We start from the raw sequence: 18495 nt of genomic DNA, 5'->3' as shown, positions 1-18495 counted from the left end.
CCTGGCCGGACGGGGGCGGTGCCCGGGTTCGAGTCCCGCGTCTGCTCGCACCGGCCCGCATCGCTCCGCTCGGCTCCGGTCCCCTCCCGCCCGCTTCGCCGGGCCCCGCTGGCCGCGGGTGAGTGCGGGGAGCCGGGCCGTGTTGGGGGGCTGTGTCTTCTGCCGGGAGGGATGGGAGCGTGACGTTTGGAGGGCTGAGGCCTGGCTCCAGGGGAAGGCGGGTGGTCGGGGTCGGGCCCCTGTGGGGCAGAGCCGGCGTCCTCGACCCCCGGGAGGGGCGACGGTGTGGGATGGGGAGGGGTCTGGGGGCCCCCCGGGGGTCAGGGTGGGGCTTCCCAGCAATAGGAAGGGGCTACCCAGCCTGTGCACGCTGGAGACCCCCGGTGCAGCCGGGCCCCGTCCCGCTGGGGAGCGGTGGGGGGTATCCGCCCGATCCGGGCCGCCCCGTCCCGGCGCCTCGCTGGGGCTTGCGCGGCTGCCGGGCGCCGGGAATGCCTGACACGCAGCTCTTCCCCCGGCCCTCCCGAGCGGGGAGCGGGCTGGTGTCGTCTTACACGCCTTATATAGCCCGCACCGGCCCGGGGAGAGCGGGGGCACGCTGGCCCCCGGCCCTGCAGCCGGCCCGTGCAGGGTGTGGGGAGTCCCGCAGCCGGCCCTGTCCGCCCTCGGGAGGAAGGTCCTGGGGCCGTTCGTGGGGGTCTTCCAGGTAAAAGGTGGCAAGAGGCTGGTGCTGGCCCATCTGCCCGGAGCCTTGGCCGACTGACAGCTGTCAGGCAGGGGAGCACCGAGAATTCCCTCCTGTCGAAGCCTTGGAGATGGGCTCGCTCCCAGGGAGCATCTGCTCGGCCGGCTGCCGGAGCGCCAGCCTGGCTGCTCTGCCAGGTGCCTCGGGTGGCATCACACAGCTCCTGTGCTGCTGCTGCTGTTAATTCATCTGGCAAAAGTGCTTCTGGTTCATATCCTTCTGTACCTGCTGTTGCTTCTCTGTGATCTGAACTGCCTTGGCTCTCAGCAGCAGGAGTTCCTGGGGTGCTGCAAGGGAGAACACATCCCAGGTTTGGGAGGAGAGCAGAGCCCACAGACACCCCACTGTGGGTGGCAGCAGGGCTGTGCCTGGCTCCCTGGCACTAGTCAGTGTTAGCCTGGGCCCCTCAGCTCTGACGTTGCTGGAGGAGATGCTGATGGATTTGGGGTGCGTCTCTAACCACAGTGTAGGATGATCAGAGTGAAGTTACAGCTGGAAACATGACCTGCCTTCTGTCCTGCCCTGCCAGGCGCCGAGCCCTCTCCTCACCTGCTCTCCCAGCATTGTTCCCACGTACCCTAACACCGGGATCACAACCTCTTCCCTTGCAGAGATGGGCGACATGGAGTCCTACAAGGTGATGCTGAATGGACCGGCACCCTGGGGCTTCAGGCTGCAGGGAGGGAAGGATTTCAGCATGCCGCTCTCCATCTCCAGGGTAAGAGAAACCAAGGCTGGTGACACTCATCCTTCCTCCTGTGGGAGGGAGGCCGCAGTGGCTGAGGCAGAGCTGTATGGGGGATGTTGATGAGCTGGGGCCCCGGGAATGCTGCATCCTGCCCTGCCTGGCTCCACGTAGCCTCCTTGGTCCCTTATCAGCTGCAGCCTAGCACGGGGGTGTTCCGGGCAGAGAGCTGCAGCAGAAACGTGAAATTCTGCACAGCCCCTGCAGAGGGGGGTGGGGGAGGCCCCTTCCGGTGTGTGCCCACCACAGCGGGAGGAGATCTGCTCTCTGAGATGTGGGACTGGCTTCCTGGTCTGCACTCCAGCTCTGGGCTTGGCATCCCTGGACCTAGCTAGTGCCCTTCTGCCCTCCTTTCCACAGTGCAGCTCCCAACTCCGTGCCTGAGGTCACTCCTGAAATGGGCATGGAGAGGAGAAAGCTGCGCTGCTGCCTGTACAGGGACACGACTCCCTCCACAGAACTCCCATTTCTCCAGTGAGAGCCATTGTGCCACAGCTGTTTGTGCCTGAGGCTGCTGGTTTGAGCCTATCCCGTTGTGGTGCTCCCGGTCCTGACCCTGGGTGTGTGCAGGTCCCCGTCCCGGGCCACAGCTCTGGCCACGCAATTGCCTTATAAGCCTTGGAATGTGACTGCATCGCCTGTGCCGCTGGCGCTCGGGCAGCTGGCACGGAGGCTGCTTCTCGAAGGATAGCTTTGCTCGTGGCATCGAGTGCTGCGTGGGGACCTGCCCCCGGCACGAGCCGGGCACTGCACGCCTGTCCCAGAGGGCACAGATCTCTGCAGCATCCCAGCACGGAGCACGGGCCCTGAGGGCACTCTGTGAGCCTGGAGTCGCCAGTGCCGCTGCCCCGGGGCCTGCTGATCTCTGCTGAGCACGCAGAGACGGCTTCAGCGAGTTTATTCTCTAAAAAATGTTTCTCTTGGCTGCGAGCCAGTTCTTAACAAAGGGTCTGGTTGGATGGAGGAGCCTCCCAGAGCCTGGGGCAGGGGCCTTGTGAAGCAGTGCTTGGTGAGGCTCGGGCAGTGCTGCTGTCCTGGGCAGGGCAGGAGCAGCGAGGACATTCCCAGGGGATGCAGCCAGCTTTGGGGGGCTCCCTGGTGAGGCTGGGCTGCATGGCAGGGCGGTGTGCTCTGATGGGAAGGGGTGAGCCTTGTGCTGCTCTGCACTACAGAGGCATCACCAGCCCCAGAGCTCCTGCCCAGAGCATGCTGATTGTCCTTGGCCACTGCTTCCTGTGAGCTGGCCCTGCCACAGTGGGCTGGAAGGAAGCATCCTGCCCCAGCTTTGTGGGCTGCAGTGGGGCCCTGCTCTGCAGGGGTGGGCAGCACAGGGCAGCAGGCTGTAAACCATGGCCTCTGTGCTGGAGCCAGAATAAGGGCTGCAATCTGGACAGCTGGATGCTGTGTGGCTCATCCTGGCATCTGCCAGCTGGGGAAGAGGAGAGACCCTTTGGTGCTACTGGTGGGAAGGCACTGAGGGATGTGATGAGGGAGGCTGTGTCCTGGAGGCCCCTGCCCAGGGCAGTAGGTGAGCACCTCTCTGGATGTGGTGATGGAGGTGCAGGGAACAAAAGACTGGGTGGAGAGGGGAGGAAGGAAGCCCTGGTTAGCGGGCCTGGGTGGGAAGTAGGAGGGCTGGCACTGCCATGGCTCCTGGCTGAACTGGCACCTCTCAAAGGGGTTTCCTGCACGTTGGCATGGAGGGGGCCAGGAAGTGCTGACCAGGCTGGGTAAGGCTTCATGACGTAGCCTGACGTGCTCTCCCCTTCCTGGGCAGTCGTGTGAAAACCTCTCCCAGCTCCTGCTCCTGCCTCCAAACCCACGCAGCCGCCCTGTGCCTTCCCCAGCCCTCCAGGGCAGCAAGCTGGGGCTTGCAGCAGCATGGCCAGGAGCCGGGGGCACCACTGCTGCTGAGGGCACCCTCCCGTGCTGGGCAGGAGGAACGGGAGGGTGGTGTGGGGACACTGGGGGCGGTACCCATGTCCCACTGGGAACGGCAGTGGGATGCCGGTGGGACTGGGCCACATCCAGCCCATGTGTGGCATTTGGCCTTGCGTGGATAGGTAGTGCTGGCCTACAGAAGGGACGTGTGGCTCTGGGACGAGCCGGGTTCTGCAAGAAGGGGCTGGGACTCTGTGGCAGGAATTTTTCAGCCCTCTGACAGTGCTGGGAATCTGGCTCGCTCCTTTTATGTTCATGTCGAACAGGACTTGAGGAAATACTTGGTCTGGGTCCAAGCGCCTCGAGTTCTTCCATGCTGGAGGAGCAGGAATGGCTGCAGCCTGCCCACGTCTGTCTGTCTGTCTGTCAGTGCCTGGGAGCTGTGTGCAGTGCTCCAGGCCTTGCTCGCCTCTGGCTGTGCATCCCTGGTGGGAGGGGAGGGCAGCCTCCACTTCCCAGCGTGGGGTTGATGTACAGCTGTGCCATGGAGCCATAGCAGGGGCAAGGCGCATCCCTGGCACTGTGGCCGGGAAGGGGAACTCATGGCTGTGCTCCCGGCTGTCCCAGCAGGGCAACGTGGGTGGGGACGGGTGTCTCCCTGGCCCAGGAGGGCTCCTGCTCCTCTGTGGGAATGAGGTAATGTCTGCGCCTGCTGGGAACGGGAAGGGAGCTCTGGCGGCTGGGGGAGAGTGCCTAAGGGGTGCCTCCCCTGTCCCTCCCCACCCTAGGAGGAGGGCTGGACATGCCTGTGGTTTGCAGTGACATGTGGGCTGCCCAACGGGCCCTGACTCACTGTGCTCTCTTCCTACCCTAGGACCACAGGGATGAGTCCAAGAGGTGGCTGGGCTTCTTGCTGAGCCCGAGGCAGCACTGCCTCTGTGTTTGGCGTCACAGTGATGAGGCCCCAGGGTGTTGGCAGGGTCCCCAGCTGTGCCAGAGGGCAGGGGCTGGGCAGTGCCCTGGAGTAGTGCTTTGCCTTCTGCTGCTGCCAAGGGGAAGAGGCTGCTCTGGGCTCATGCACTGGGAAATGGGGAGTAATCTGGGGTCCCCACATTCCCCTGGTCTGGGCTATGTGGTGTTCTGTGCTGGGCTGGAGATCCTGGGCCTCTGCAGGCTGCTGCCTTCACGAGGATGTCCCTCTGCTCCCACATCACCGCTCAGCTGTTCCAGCTCTCCCTAACTCTGTCTGTCCTGCAGCTGACTCCGGGCGGGAAGGCGGCCCAGGCCGGCGTGGGAGTGGGTGACTGGGTGCTGTACATCGACGGGGAGAGCACCAGTGCCATGACACACATCGAGGCCCAGAACAGGATCCGTGCCTGTGGGGACAGGCTCTGCCTCACCCTGAGCAGGTAGGAATTGTGGGTCCCACAAACATGGGGTTCTGGTCTGACTGGAACATAATCAGGGCACTCTGCCCAGTGCCACCTCCAGGCATCACCATCACCCAGCATCAATGCTCCTTACTTAGAGCCTGGAAACTCCTGGCTGTGTCCAAGGGCTCTGCTTGCCTAGATAAGGCTTAACTTGACTGCAAGCCACACAGCAGTGCCAGCTGGCCATGGTTCCCCTCGGGTGCTGCATCCCTGGGGTACCAGCATGCTGGTGGTGTCTAGGCCAGCTCCAGCACCTGCCCATCTGTCTTCTCTCTTGCAGAGCCCAGAACCAGCTGGGGAAGCCACAGAAGGTACGTGTTGCTCCTGGTGCCGCAGCAGCAGCTCAGCCTCATCTCAAGGGGAAGGGAATCTCAGTGTAGTCAAACAAATGGACTTTGCTCCTGGGGCTTTTAGGGGGCCAAGGTGTGTTTGGAGGTCTGTAAAACGCAGCTGGAGGAGCAGCTCTGACCTCTGGCACCGTGGAGGATCAGAGGCAGTGGGATCTGCTCAGTAGGGGCCTGGGCCCAGATTGTCTGTGCCCATGCTGGTGCTGGGTGTGGGCAGGGATGCAGAGGGGCCAGCACAGGGGAGGAGGCTGGGCAGGTGCAGCACTGTGTTTGCTAGTGCTGGGGAGTGCCCTGGCACGGGGAGGCAGGGCTGGGGCTGGTGACTCCTGGCTCCTGGGCAGAAGCCACCTGCATGTGTTCAGCTTTGTGCCATGGGACAGTTGCGATCGGCGTGTGTGCATGCACCGCCCTGCCACGGGCAGCAACGAGTGTCCAGGGCACCTACTAATCTTCAAATGACCCTCAGGCTGGGTTTGTGACCTGCTGTCACTGGGCCAGGTGCCCAGTGGAGTGAGCGCCAGCCTGGCAGAGCCCGGTCTCCAAGGTGCACGTGCTGTTCAGCTTTCCTACCTGGCTGCCTGCTGTGCTGCCTGGCCCAGGGCTGCCGCTTGCATGCTGCTTGACGTGTGAGCCTGTGTCTGTGTGTTTTGTCTCGCTCAGGACTCACTCCCCTGCTCTGAACCCCTGAAATATAACTTCGCTCCCAGCACCGCCCTCAACAAAACAGCTCGGCCCTTCGGGGCCGGCTCACCTCCGAACCCACAGCCCGGGCTGGTGACGAAACCCGTGACGTACGCGCCCCTGGCGCCCGCCTGCACCCCCCAGCACAACGGGTATGTTGCTGTCCATCCTGCTCCCTGAGGACTGGGGAGAGCCTGCTGCCCAGCCCTGCTGCGCCTTGCATGCCAGGCACCCTGGGTGGGAGCGGGTGACAGTGCCTGTGCCAGGGTCCCCGGTGGCTGGTGCCGAGGTGGCACAAGAGAACTGTCGCACACAGGGACACACAGCCATGCTTGTGCCAGTCCCTCGCTCAGAGATGTGTCAGCCTGTGGGGACTCCTGCCAGGCTTGACACGGTGGCTGTAGCAGGAGACTGGCTGGCATCTGCAGTGGCAGGGAAACGGTGGCTGTCTGTGACCACCAGCCAGTGCCTGCCTGGGGATGTCCTGCTGGTCCCCTGGCTGCAGGAAGGGGCTGGGCAGAGTGATGGCCTCCAGCCCTGCCACACTGTTCTCCCCTGGTTCTGCTCAGCTGCACATGTCCGGCAGCTGCTGGTCCCTGTTCCTCCTGCCAGAGCTGCTGTGGTTCCCAGGAACTGGGCAATGGGACGGGATGTGGCACTGACTGCCCTGGGCATTCAGGCCTGTTCTGGGGGCTGAGGGAGCACAGTCTGGTCCATTGGCATCTGCCCATGTGTCCCAGTGTGCTCTCAGCCCTGGGCGAGCTGGGTGTGAGACTCGGGGATAGGGGTACAGGCCATAGGTGAGCTCTGGAAACTTCTTGGGTGCTGCAGGTCTAATTTCACCTTCCTTTTTCTTTCTTTCTCTCCTCCCTTTCTCTTTCCCTTTCCCTACAGGTGCTGAGCCTTGACAAGTCAGTAAGCCTTTTACCTGCTCTCTCTATCCTCCCTGCATGCCTCTTCCCTGCCAGTGCCCCATCCTCTGGGGCAGGGCCAGCCTGGGGATGGGCAGCAGGCACTCCTCTGCCCATGTGGGTGGGTCACTCCTGGCACCAAACTGTAAACCCCAGTGTAGAGGGCCAGCGCTGCTTGTCTCTACCAGCTGCTGGGGCCCTGGAGTGTCCTTGCGTGTGATCCATTCCCTGTTCCCCAAGACGTGGCTTGGCTGGGCGAGGGCTGATGGGCTGTGCTGGGCACTGTGCCCAGGGCCAGGTGGCACTGCCATAGACGGCTCCACAGCTTCCCTGATGGTGTTTTTTTGACCTTGGCTTATTCTTGCTATGTCCTTTTTCCTTCTGGCCCTTGGGGCCAGTTTCAAATTGCCAGGAATGGTGGTGGTCATTGCAGTGAGTCCTTCATGGGCCCAGCCTTTGTGGAGGAGGAGTTGGGGAGTGGGGAGTAAGATGAGGTGTCTCTGGTACTGGTGTGCTGTGATTCTGCGCTGGGGAAGGTGGGGGACAGCCCCAGGAGATCTGTCAGATTTGACAGATGACTCTGTCACTCACAGGCAGCCCCCGCAGCTGCTGGAGTCCCCCAGCACCCCTGTGTGTGACCCTGTGAAGCTGCGGATGTTAGAGGACATTGACGACTCAAAGCCCCACAGCTGGACCTCGCAGTCCCGCTCCTTCCGCAAACTGTCCCGGCTGGTGGGCACGAACAGCCGTGAGTTCCCTCAGGGCCTGGCACTGCCTGACTGCCCAGCTTTGCCCGGGCAACTGGAGTTGGAAAAAGGCTTTGGTGCCTTGTGGCACTGGAGTGTTGGTTTTGGCCCTATGGGGCAATTGAGCCGTGTGGGCTTGTGGTGGTGCTTCTGGGCTGGGGCCGTGCTCTGCCCCGTAGCCAGGCAGGGCTGTGTGTTGGGACAGGTGGGCAGTGGGAGGAGAGGTCCTTTTCCCTTTGCTGTTCCTTTTCCCCTTCTGCTGTCTCTGGGCCTCCGTTGCCGCAGACTGACTTCATCTCCCCCTTTCTCTCCTGCTGTGCTCAGTGGAGGATGGTGAGGACGAGCTTGTTAAAAAGCCCAGGTAAGGGGAGCGTGTGCTGGAGCAGCAGCAGGAGCCACAAGGTGCCTACCCAGGCTCAGCCCACACGCCTGGTTCTCTCGCTGCTTGCAGTCACTCAAGGGAAGCTCTTTGCCCTGTTGCTGTTTCTTCTCTCCCTCTTCAAGAGTCGAGCTGTTGGTGGAGCTGCAGAGCTCACTCTGCGCTCACCCCACAGTAGGCACCGCCAGAGCTCAGCCACTGGTCTGGCCATCACCTTGGGAGGGTCCTGCCTGGACGCCCACTGGCCAGACAAGATGTCCTGTGCCGGGTAGGACCTGCTGGGCACTGCTGGCACCAAGCTCTGCCTTTGCTTCTTGAGGAAAAGGGATCTGGAGAAGGCTGGTGCACTGACAACACCTTGCTGGGGGTATTGGGAGGTGCTAGGCAGCAACTGGACAATGTGCCGTGAGCCTGGCATGGGGCTGCGGGATGGCAGGGCAGAGCTGGGTGAGTGTTGCCAACTTCTTCTAGTTCTGGAGTGCATTTGTGAGGGATGGGCTGAGCCGTGGTCAAATACTGAGTGCTGTGCTACCATTTTTTCCAATATCACAGGGATGCCCGTGGGTCCAGCTGGGGCACAGTGGAGCAGTGGTGAGTGTCAGGATCTGGTGAGGGCACCTTTGGCAGCAATGCCCTGTGCTGAAGCAGGGTCTGTGCTTGGTGCTGGCTGAAGCTTCTGCCCTCTGTCACTCACAGGCAGCCCCCACAGCCTCTGGAGCCCCCCAGCACCCCCGGGTGTGATCCTGGGAAGTTGCGGATGTTAGAGGATGCTGAGGACTGGCAGCCCCGCACCGGGACCTCCCAGTCCCGCTCCTTCCGCAAACTGGCCCAGCTGACGGGCACAGATGGCAGTGAGTTCCCGCAGGGCCTGGGAGAGGCAGTGGGGTGATGTGGCACCCAGGAGTTTTGGGTTTGGCCGCAAGTAACTCCCTGAGGGCAACTAAGCCAGCGAGATCTGCCCAGGGCTGTGTGTGGGCTCGTGGTAGTGCCGCTGGTCTGGGGCCATGCTCTGCCCTGTGACTGGACAGGGCTGTGCAATGGGACAAGGGGATGGTCAGTGGGGAGGTTGGTTTTCCTCCTTTCCCTTCCTGCTTTTCCTGGACCTTAGTTGCTGCAGACTGACTCCATCTCCCCCTTTCTCTCCTGCTGCGCTCAGTGGAGGATGGTGAGGATGAGATTGTTAAAAAGCCCAGGTAAGGGGAGCATGTGCTGAAGCAGCAGCAGGGGCCACAAGGTGCCTACCCTGGGCTCAGCCCACAGGGCTTGTTCTCCATCACTGCTTGCAGTCACTCAAGGGAAGCTCTTTGCCCTGTTGCTGTTTCTTCTGTCCTCTCCTTATCCTCCACCCTTCTGTCCTGTCCTTTCCCTCTTCCTACAGCCAAGCTGTTGGCAGAGCCACAGACTGTCCTGTGCTCACCCCACAACAGGCACTGCCGCTGGTCTTACCGTCATCTCGGGAGGGTCCTGCTCGGACACCCGCCTGCCAGGCAGGCTGTCTCCAAATGAGGTGTCCTTATGCTGGGTGTGCAGGCAGGACCCACTGGGCACTGCTGACACTGAGCTGGGGAGGCCAAGATGCAGCACAGCGTGCTAGACACAGTGGGCAGGGGTGGCTGGTGACACTGACAGCACCTTGCTGGGGGTGTCAGGAGTTGTGGGGTAGGGACTAGACCAGCCTGGGGCACGATGTCTTGTGGGGCCGTGGAATGGCTGCAAGGCTGGTCAGGAGTGAACGCTGTCAGCATTTCCACAAGGCTCCTGTGTCTCTGGGGCTGTGGATGTGTATGGGGAGGGATGGGCTGGTCAAATACTGACTGCTGTGCCACCATTCTTTCTGATACCACAGGGATGCCCGTGGGTCCAACTGGGGCACGGGGCAACAGCGGTGAGTGCCAGCATCTGGCAGAGGTGTTGCCATGTGCCAGGGCATCTTTGGGGGTACTTCCCTGTTCCAGAGCAGGGTCTGATCTTGGTGCTGAGCTCCTGCCCTCTGTTACTCACAGGCAGCCCCCGCAGCTGCTGGAGCCCCCCAGTGACACTGTGTGTGACCCCGTGAAGCTGCGGATGTTAGAGGACATTGATGACTCAAAGCCCCACACCTGGACGTCCCAGTCCCGTTCCTTCCGCAAACTGGCCCGGCTGGTGGGCGCAAACAGCAGTGAGTTCCCACAGGGCCTGGCACTGCCTGACTGCCCAGGTGTGCCCAGCTTTGCTGGGGCAAGTGGAACCAGATAAAGGCTGTGGTGTGTTGTTACAGCAGGGCATTGGTTTTGACCCCATGTGGGCCCTCTGTGGCAGCCGAGCCAGCAGGAGCTGCCCAGGGCTGTGTGGGCTCATGGTGGTGCCTCGGGGCTGGAGCCATGCTCTGCCCTGTGGCTGGGCAGGGCTGTGTGTTGGGGCAGTGGGAGGAGAGGGCGTTTTTCCTTCCTTTCCCTTCCCTTCCCTTTCCTTCCTGCTGTGCCTGCGCCTCAGTTGCCGCAGACTGATGCCAACTCCCCCTTTCTCTCCTGGTGTGCTCAGTGGACGATGGTGAGGATGAGCCTGTTACAAAGCCCAGGTAAGGGGCAGCAGCAGGAGCCACAGGGTGCCCATGCCAGGCTCAGCCCCCACAGCCACTTCACCCTCACTGCTTGCAGTCACTCTGGGGGTGCTCTTTGCACTGTTGGGGGTTCTTCCCTCCCTCTCTGTCCCCTCTCCCAGACTTGAGCTGTTTCCAGAGCTGCACAACAGGCACTGCCAGCGCTCAGCCACTGCTCTGACCATCACCTCAGGAGGGTCCTGCCCCAAGAACCCACCTGGGTAGGGTTGGCTGGTGACAATCACAACACCTTGCTGGAGATGTTGGGAGGTGCTGGGCAGCAACTGGTCTTGGTGCTTTGCGTCCTGTGCGGCTGTGAAGCAGCTGCAAGGCTGCTGGTCAGCATTTCCACGTGGCTTGTGCCTCCATGGGGCTGTGGGTGCATATGGCAGGGATGGTCATACAGTGACTGTTGTGCTGCTGTTGTTTCCAATGTCACAGAGATTCCCATGGGTCCAGCTGGGGCATGGTGGAGCAGCGGTGAGTGCCAGCACCTGGCAGAGGTGTTGCCATGTGCCAGGTCACCTTTGGGAGCATTGCTCTGTGCTGCAGTGTTGGGCAGGGTCTGTAGTTGGTGCTGGCTGAGCTCCTGCCCTCTGTCATTCACAGGCAGCCGCTGGAGTCCCCCAGCACCCCTGGGTGTGATCCTGGGAAGTTGCGGATGTTAGAGGATGCTGAGGGCTGGCAGCCCCGCACCGGGACCTCCCAGTCCCGCTCCTTCCGCAAACTGGCCCAGCTGACGGGCACAGATGGCAGTGAGTTCCCGCAGGGCCTGGTGCTGGCTGGGGGTGGTGGACTGTTTCGGGGTAGCCAGAAGCTGGGAGAGGCAGTGGGGTGATGCAGCACCCAGGAGTTTGGGTTTTGGCCCCAAGTCACCCCTTGAGGGCAGCTGAGCCAATGGAAGCTGCTCAGGGGTGTGTGTGGGCTCATGGTGGTGCTGCTGCTGCTCTGGGTTGTGCTCTGCCCCATGGCCAAGCAGGGCTGTGTGATGGGGCAAGGGGGTGATGGGTGGGGAGGTCGGTTTTCCTCCTTTCCTTTCCTGCTTTTCCTGGGCATCAGTCACTACAGACTGACGCCATCTCCCCCTTTCTCTCCTGCTGCGCTCAGTGGAGGATGGTGAGGATGAGACTGTTAAAAAGCCCAGGTAAGGGGAGCATGTGCTGAGGCTGCACGTCCCAGGCAGGTGTCTGGGCACTGCTGGCTCTGCGCTGGGGATGCCGAGCTGCACCTTAACCTTTTGGGCATATAAGGAGTGGAGGAGGCTGATGGCACTGGGAAAACCTGGCTATGGGATGTTGGGAGGTGCTGGGTAGCTGACCTGCACCTGGGGCACATTGTCCTGTGAGCCTTGTGTGGCAGAGCTGGGTGGGTGCTGCTGGCTCATTAGCCCTCAGCCTCGCTGCTTCTTGTGACTCTGGGCAAACTCTTTTCCCTGTTATGGTGTGGATTCTTCTCTCCCTCTTTGTCTTCTTCCTCTCCCAGGGCTGAGCTGGTGGTGGAGCTGCAGAGCCCACCCTGTGCTCACCCCACAACAGGCACTGCCAGTGCTCAGCTGCTGCTTTGACCATCACCTTGGGAGGGTCCTGCTCGGACACCCTCCTGCCAGACAGGCTGTCTCCAAATGAGGTGTCCTTATGCTGGGTGTGCAGGCAGGATCCACTGGGCACTGCTGGCACCGAGCTGGGGAAGCCAAGATGCAGCACAGCGTGCTGGACACAGTGAGCAGGGGTGACTGGTGACACAACACTTTGCTGGACATTTTGGGAGTCACGGGGCAGGGACTGTACCTGGGGCACGATGTCTTGTGGGGCCGTGGAATGGCTGCAAGGCTGGTCAGGAGTGAACGCTGTCAGCACTTCCATGAGGGTCACGTATCTCTGAGACTGGGTGTGTAAGGGAAGGATGGGCTAAGCCACGGATCAAATACTGACTGCTGTGCCGCCGTTCTTTCTGATGCCACAGGGATGCCAGGGGGTCCAGCTGGGGCACGGTGGAGCAGCGGTGAGTGCCATGGTCTGGCAGAGGTGTTGGCACCATGTGCCAGGGCACCTTTTGAAGAGCTTCCCTGTTCCATAGCAGGGTCTGTGCTTGGTGCTGGCTGAGCTCCTGCCCTCTGTCACTCACAGACAGCCCCCACAGCCGCTGGAGCCCCCCAGCACCCCTGGGTGCAACCCCGGGAAGCTGCGACTGATAGAGGACGCTGAGGACTGGCAGCCCCGCACTGGGACCTCGCAGTCCCGCACCTTCCGCAAACTGGCCCAGCTGACGGGCACAGACAGCAGCAGTGAGTTCCTGCAGGGCCTGGCACTGGCTGGGGGTGCTGGACTTCCCCTGGGCTGCCAGGGCCCAGCAGTCTGAAGTGGCACTGGAGTGTGTTGGTTTTGGCCCCGTGGGGTGGCTGAGTCAGTGGGAGCTGCCTAGGGCTGTGCATGGTGTCGTGGTGGTGCTGCCGGTCTGGGGCCTTGCTCTGCCCTGTGGCCAGGCAGGGCTTTGTTTTGGGGCAAGGGTTGGTGGGAGGAGAGGTTGGTTTTCCTCTTTTCCCTTTCCCCTCCTGCTGTGCCTGGGTCTCGGTCTTTGAGGACTGACTGTTTCCTCCTTTCTCTCCTGCTGCGCTCAGTGGAGGATCATGATGATGTGTTTGTTAGGAAGCCCAGGTAAGGGGAGTGTGTGGCAGCAGGAGCTGGGGGGCTGCATGTCCTGGGCTGAACCCCTTGGGCATTGCTGCCCCTCAGCTGGGAATGCCGAGCTGTGCCGTGGTGTCCCAGAAACAGCGGGCTGGGGGTGGCTGATGGCACTGGCAAAATCTCACTGGTTTCTTGTGGTGTTTGGGCAGCACCTGGACCTGGGGCACAGTGTCCTGTGAGCCTGGCGTGGAGCAGCTGGGCAGCTGGGCTGAGCTCTTGGATGTCGTCAGCTTGTCAGGGTTGTTCCTTGTTTTGTGCAGCCAGGCAGGGGTGGTGCACAGCACCCCATTTTTTGCCTTTACCTCTCTGTGGCACCTCGTGCCCTGGTGCCATGGCCTTTGGGTACCAGCTCTGCCCAGTTTGCTCTGACACAAATTAAAGCTGGGTTTGTTGCCATGTCCTTTTTGCGTTTCTTGAGAGGCACAGAGCTGCTGGCTCTCCCTCTCTCCCTGTCCCCCCTCTTTCAGTGGGCTGTGCCTGTCTAGCCCTGGCTTGCCCTGCCTGTCCCCAGCACTGCTGAGCTGGAGCCTGGGGCTCCCTGTGTCAGGTCAAATCCAAGTTCCCCTGCACCCCGATGAGACTGGGGGTGATCATCACATGTTAGTAGGCAGCCAAGATCTGTGTGGTCCCTAGGGTCCCTGGTCAGTCTGGAGCAGCCCAGAACACTCCCTCCTGCCACTCCCCAGACCACCACAGTGGGTACCAGAGACCCCAAGGGTGCTGTGTCTTGGCAGGTCTGAACGCCCTTGGCTCAGTACCTCATCACTAAACCAGCTACTGCTGGGCACGGGGGCTTGGCCAGCTCCTTCCTGCTTGTTGGGGTGGGGAGCCCTGCCTGCACCCCCTGGGCAGTGGGGGCAAGCGGGGCAGGCTGGATTAACTGCTTGTTCTGTAGCCAGGTCTCCGTGCCGGACCCGTCCCCAGGAGCAACGATGAAGACTGAGCCAGGACTGGGTGAGCAAAACATCTCCTCTGGGCTTTTTGGGGAGGGGCTGCCCAGGGATCAGGAGCACTGTCCTAAAGACTCGTGTGTGTGTGTGTGTGTGTGTGTGCAGCCCCCAGGACCCCCAGTGCCACCCCTGGCCCCACCAGCCGCCCACCCTGGGCTGTTGACCCCTCGTTTGCCGAGCGCTACGCCCCGGACAAGACGAGCACGGTGGTGAGCAAGCACAGCCAGCCGGCCACGCCCACCCCCATGCAGAACCGCAGCTCCATCGTGCAGGCGGCCCAGCAAGCCCCCGAGGGGCCCGGCCGCACCCCCCTCTGCTACAAGTGCAACAAGGTCATCAGGTGAGCCCTGGCCACCACCACCACTGCCACGCCAGCGTCCTGGGCCCCAGCCTGGCTGACGTGGCTCTGTCCTGCTGCAGGGGACGGTACCTGGTGGCGCTGGGACATTACTACCACCCCGAGGAGTTCACCTGCTGCCAGTGCAGGAAGGTGCTGGATGAGGGCGGCTTCTTTGAGGAGAAAGGCTCCATCTTCTGCCCCAAGTGCTATGACACGCGCTACGCGCCCAGCTGTGCCAAGTGCAAGAAGAAGATCACTGGGGTGAGTATCCCTCAGCCTGCCCTCCATCTTCTGTCCTTGCCCTCTGCTGTGAGTGCCTGGCTGTGTCCCTTCCCACCTTGGTCCCATCTCAGGGGATTCCTTGTCCCTTCCTGCCCTTGGTGGTCCTGCCCCTGGCTGACAGTGGCTCCCCTCCAGGAGGTGATGCACGCACTGAAGATGACCTGGCACGTGCAGTGCTTCACCTGCAACGCCTGCAAAACTCCCATCCGCAACCGAGCCTTCTACATGGAGGAGGGACAGCCCTACTGCGAGAGAGGTAGGACCCAGGGACCCCATGTGTCACCTCATGTGGCCCTGGGGCACCACTGGGATTCAGCAGCTGCACACAGGGGTGGGGGATGAGCTGCCCTGCTCTGTGGGCTTCCCCTGGGCTGTGGGGAGCACAAAGACCCCAATCCCACAGCTCTGGGCCCTCCATCCTGGTTCTCCCTAGCTGCGGGGTAGTGCTCCTATGTTGCCATGGCAATGAGGGAGGATGTACATCAAAGCAAGTGCTGCATCCTGGGAGATGAGGTTCTCCTTCTCCTCCGTGGAGCCCTGTGGTGGCTGGGCAATCCTGCACCTCTCCTGTCTGTGCCAGGCATTGTCCCACTTGGATGGGGGCTGGCAGCAAATTGTCCCCAGGCTGTGCCTGTGGGATCCCAGCTGAGCTGCAGCCCTGCTCCCCTGTTAGCGGTCCTGCCTGAGCGGCTATAATGCATGGAAGTGCTGACCTGGGCTCTGCCTTTCCTTGCAGACTATGAGAAGATGTTTGGCACCAAGTGCCGGGGCTGTGACTTCAAGATCGATGCTGGAGACCGGTTCCTGGAGGCGCTGGGGTTCAGCTGGCATGACACTTGCTTTGTCTGTGCGGTGAGCAACATGCCTCCCTCCCCGACTGTTGCAGGGGCCTGTGCCTGCTCTGGGTTGGGTACACCAGCAGCACAGGGGACCTGCTGACACAAGATTTTTCCCACTTGCCTTCATTCTGGGGGCTTGGGACTCTGCTTTGAGCCTTCTGGTCCCTGGCAGTGCTCCAGGGCCATGTGGAGTGGTCCCTGATCTCTGTGCAACACCAGTTCTGGGCTGTGGGGGATCCGGAGGCTGGCTCAGCCCCCCAGCCTGACCAGCTGCACTTTCCTCCCCAGATCTGCCAGACCAACCTGGAAGGGAAGACGTTCTACTCCAAGAAGGACAAGCCGCTCTGCAAGAGCCACGCTTTCTCCCACGTGTGAGGGGTGGGAGTTCAGCTGTGCCCACGCGTGCCCCTGGCCCTGCATGCTCCTCTCCCCCTGCCCTGCTGCCCCCAGGGAGCCAGGCTGGGCCCTTGGCCCTTTCCCCTGCTCCTGCCTCTTCCCTGGCAGCTCCTGGCTGAACTCCAGCCAGAGACAGTGCTGGGTCCAGATCCCCTTATAGCTGTGTGGCTTCTTATATGCTTCTCGACTGGCCCTAGGAGCCCTGGGAAGGGGATGCTGCATGGATCTCCTGCCCCTGAGCCATGCAGCATGGTGGCCGCAACCATGCTGAGGCTGGAATTGGAAGGGGTCTGCTACAGCCAGGCTGCTCCCTTGCTGCCTGGCAGCTCAGTGTTGGGGCAGGGATACTCCTTACACATCCCTGAGTGGGTGAGGACCAGCCCCTGTTCCACTCTCCCCTACCTTCTCTGCTGTGTGCTCGGGGCTGGAGACCCGGCCCGGCTCCCCTGCTGGGGCCCTGCCCATGGCAACCCACCAGTCCCCCCTCAAACTGCTGCGGTGGCTTCCAGCCCCGCTTGCATTCCAGGGGTGTCTGTGCCTCGTGCCCCTCACCCAGCTGGCCCACTGCTCCCCTGGGGCTGGCAGCACCTCCAGCTGATGGCCAGCCCAGCTGGACAGCTGCTCCTGCAAGGCTTGGGTACAGCTTCCTACCAAAGAGCTCTCTGCCACTGCCGTGCTGGGCCCATCGATGCCTCCCCCCAGCCCACACCCTTCCGTTCGGGCTGCACTGATGTAGCCACGGTGCTTTTAGTGCCTTTAATAAACACTTCTCTGCAAGTGCCGGCTGTCTCCAGGCCTGCGGTTTTGCCGAGTGAGGTGCGGCCGGCTGGGAAGGTCACGCTCAGCTCTCATCCTGCTCCCTCTGGGGCCTGACTCAGCTCCTTCCAGCTTTCCAGGGAAAATCTTCACCTCAGATTTCTCCTCCTCTGCCCATGTCAGCCCAGGCTTGACCTCTTGTGTCGACTGGGTCATCCCTTTTGTATCAGGCGGGACTGCTAACGGAGGCACTAATTAATCTGGGGGGCAAAATGTGGCAAGGAGAGATGGGGAAGGGGTCAGACTTTAGTGGGGGTCCCTACATACCTGGCAGTGTCCTCTGGTCCCTGTGCCTTGCCCCCGAATCCTGTGGAGGGGATGAGGAGTCATGGGGCACGCGTGGGCCACGTGCACCAGCTCTGGGCGTTCTCCAGTGTGGAGCAGCCAAGTGTTCGCTCACACGATGCAGCTGCCGTCCCGAAGGACGGGTCTGAGGCCACGCCGGCACCTCCGGCTGGAACGGGCTCGAGGGCAGCGGGTGTGGGGAAGTGGGTGTTCTCCTCCCTCTCCACTGTGACAGTTGGAACGGTCATTAATAATTGCAGCTCTTACTGTGATGAGCAATTGTAAGGAAAATTGTCTTGCTCATCTACTGGAAGGTTCTGCCGGGGGCAGGAGCTGGCTGTGGGAAGCCAAATGCCTCCTGGCAGCAGCCGGATCTGGGCTGCGGTGCCACATCTTCTCACTGCCAGTTCCAGGAGTGCAAAAGCCCATCAAAGATGGGGCGAGGAAAGTCGAGTGGTAAAGCCAGGCTGGGGCTGGGCCAGATGCTCAGGCTGGGGGGCATGTGAGCAATGGGATGGTCACACTGGGGAGCAGCAGGACACTGGTGCAACAAGGGACAGAACGAGCTGGTGCCTGCCTGGCAGGGCCGGCAGGAGCAGGGCTGTGGTGAGTGCCCGCGTGTGAGTCCCAGCTGTGCAGCCAAGGTCAGGAGAAGCACAGGGGAAGGTGAGGTGGCTGCGGCCCCACCTGAGCCAACCCTGGCTCGGACGGACAGCAACCCGTGAGTGAAGGGCAGGAAGGGGGCAGGGGCAGGCAGTCGTGCGGGACGGAGCCTGCTGGGGGGTAGCAGGGTCTGGGAACAGGTTCTGCTAGCTCAGCCCTGGGGTGCCCAGCGGTGGAGCAGGGCCAGGGCCGAGCCAGGGTCCTACAGCCAACCTGCCTCTCCCCCGGGAAGAGCCAAGCGTCCCCTGGTGCCACTGCAAGGTGTGCGCTCACGGGGGGCTTAGCTCCGTCTGGTTGGTTCCCTGTAGCCTCCGGGCCTTCTTGATGACACCTCTACCACCCAAGGTGCCTCAGCGCTGTGCCAAGGGCATCTCTTGCCCACCAGCTCTGCGCACCATGTGAGGAGCTTGTGCACAGGCAGCGGAAGGAGGGTCTCGGGTGGGCTGCGGAGGTGGAGCCTGGGGAGGGGCTGCAGCCTCGCTGCTCCGAGAACAAAGCCTGGCGGCGGCAGGCTCGGAGCTCCCACCACGTCCCTGAGCAGGGGAACCACCACATCCACCCCCAAAGCCATCTGAGCCGCTTGTGGGGCGCCTGCCCCGGCCCCAGCCCCCGCGCTGGCCCCGGCAGCTGCTCCACAGCTGCTCCCAAACTCTCACAGCCTCTTAGGGCGGCTCCGGCTCTGGTCTCGCTCGGAAATGCTGGTGCAAGGAGGGCGTGGGGGGAGCGGGCGGCACAGCCAGGGCCCGCGGCACTCTGTCCCATGTCCCTCTGGGGTCATTCACGGGCTGCTCTGA

General features: G+C 62.2%; 1 protein-coding gene across 6 annotated transcripts; it reads left to right on the top strand.

Annotated features, from left to right (window-relative positions):
* Nucleotides 1–29: 29 nt before the first annotated feature.
* PDLIM7 (PDZ and LIM domain 7) lies at nt 30–16718 on the top strand. Of its 6 annotated transcripts, XM_069028800.1 has the most exons (26): nt 30–118; nt 1357–1463; nt 4629–4780; nt 5085–5115; nt 6727–6743; nt 7337–7491; nt 7814–7850; nt 8421–8459; nt 8565–8719; nt 9025–9061; nt 9715–9753; nt 9872–10026; nt 10389–10425; nt 10569–10667; nt 10888–10926; nt 11056–11201; nt 11554–11590; nt 12409–12447; nt 12573–12730; nt 13064–13100; nt 14026–14084; nt 14186–14420; nt 14501–14681; nt 14838–14958; nt 15439–15554; nt 15830–16718. In XM_069028800.1, exons 2-26 carry the CDS (start codon nt 1359–1361, stop codon nt 15914–15916), a joined length of 2313 nt encoding a protein of 770 aa, XP_068884901.1. In that variant the 5' UTR covers nt 30–118; nt 1357–1358; the 3' UTR covers nt 15917–16718. The 6 variants fall into 6 exon arrangements, with proteins under 6 accessions (XP_068884901.1, XP_068884902.1, XP_068884903.1 ...); XM_069028801.1 differs by lacking the exon at nt 10569–10667; XM_069028802.1 differs by lacking the exons at nt 8421–8459; nt 8565–8719; nt 9025–9061; ... (8 more) ...; nt 12573–12730; nt 13064–13100.
* Nucleotides 16719–18495: the final 1777 nt, after the last annotated feature.

This window comes from Aphelocoma coerulescens, chromosome 13, assembly GCF_041296385.1.
Source record: "Aphelocoma coerulescens isolate FSJ_1873_10779 chromosome 13, UR_Acoe_1.0, whole genome shotgun sequence".
Lineage (NCBI taxonomy): Eukaryota > Metazoa > Chordata > Aves > Passeriformes > Corvidae > Aphelocoma > Aphelocoma coerulescens.
The sequence above is the reverse complement of the archived record's forward strand: the minus strand, read 5'-3'. Positions and strand labels throughout refer to the sequence as shown.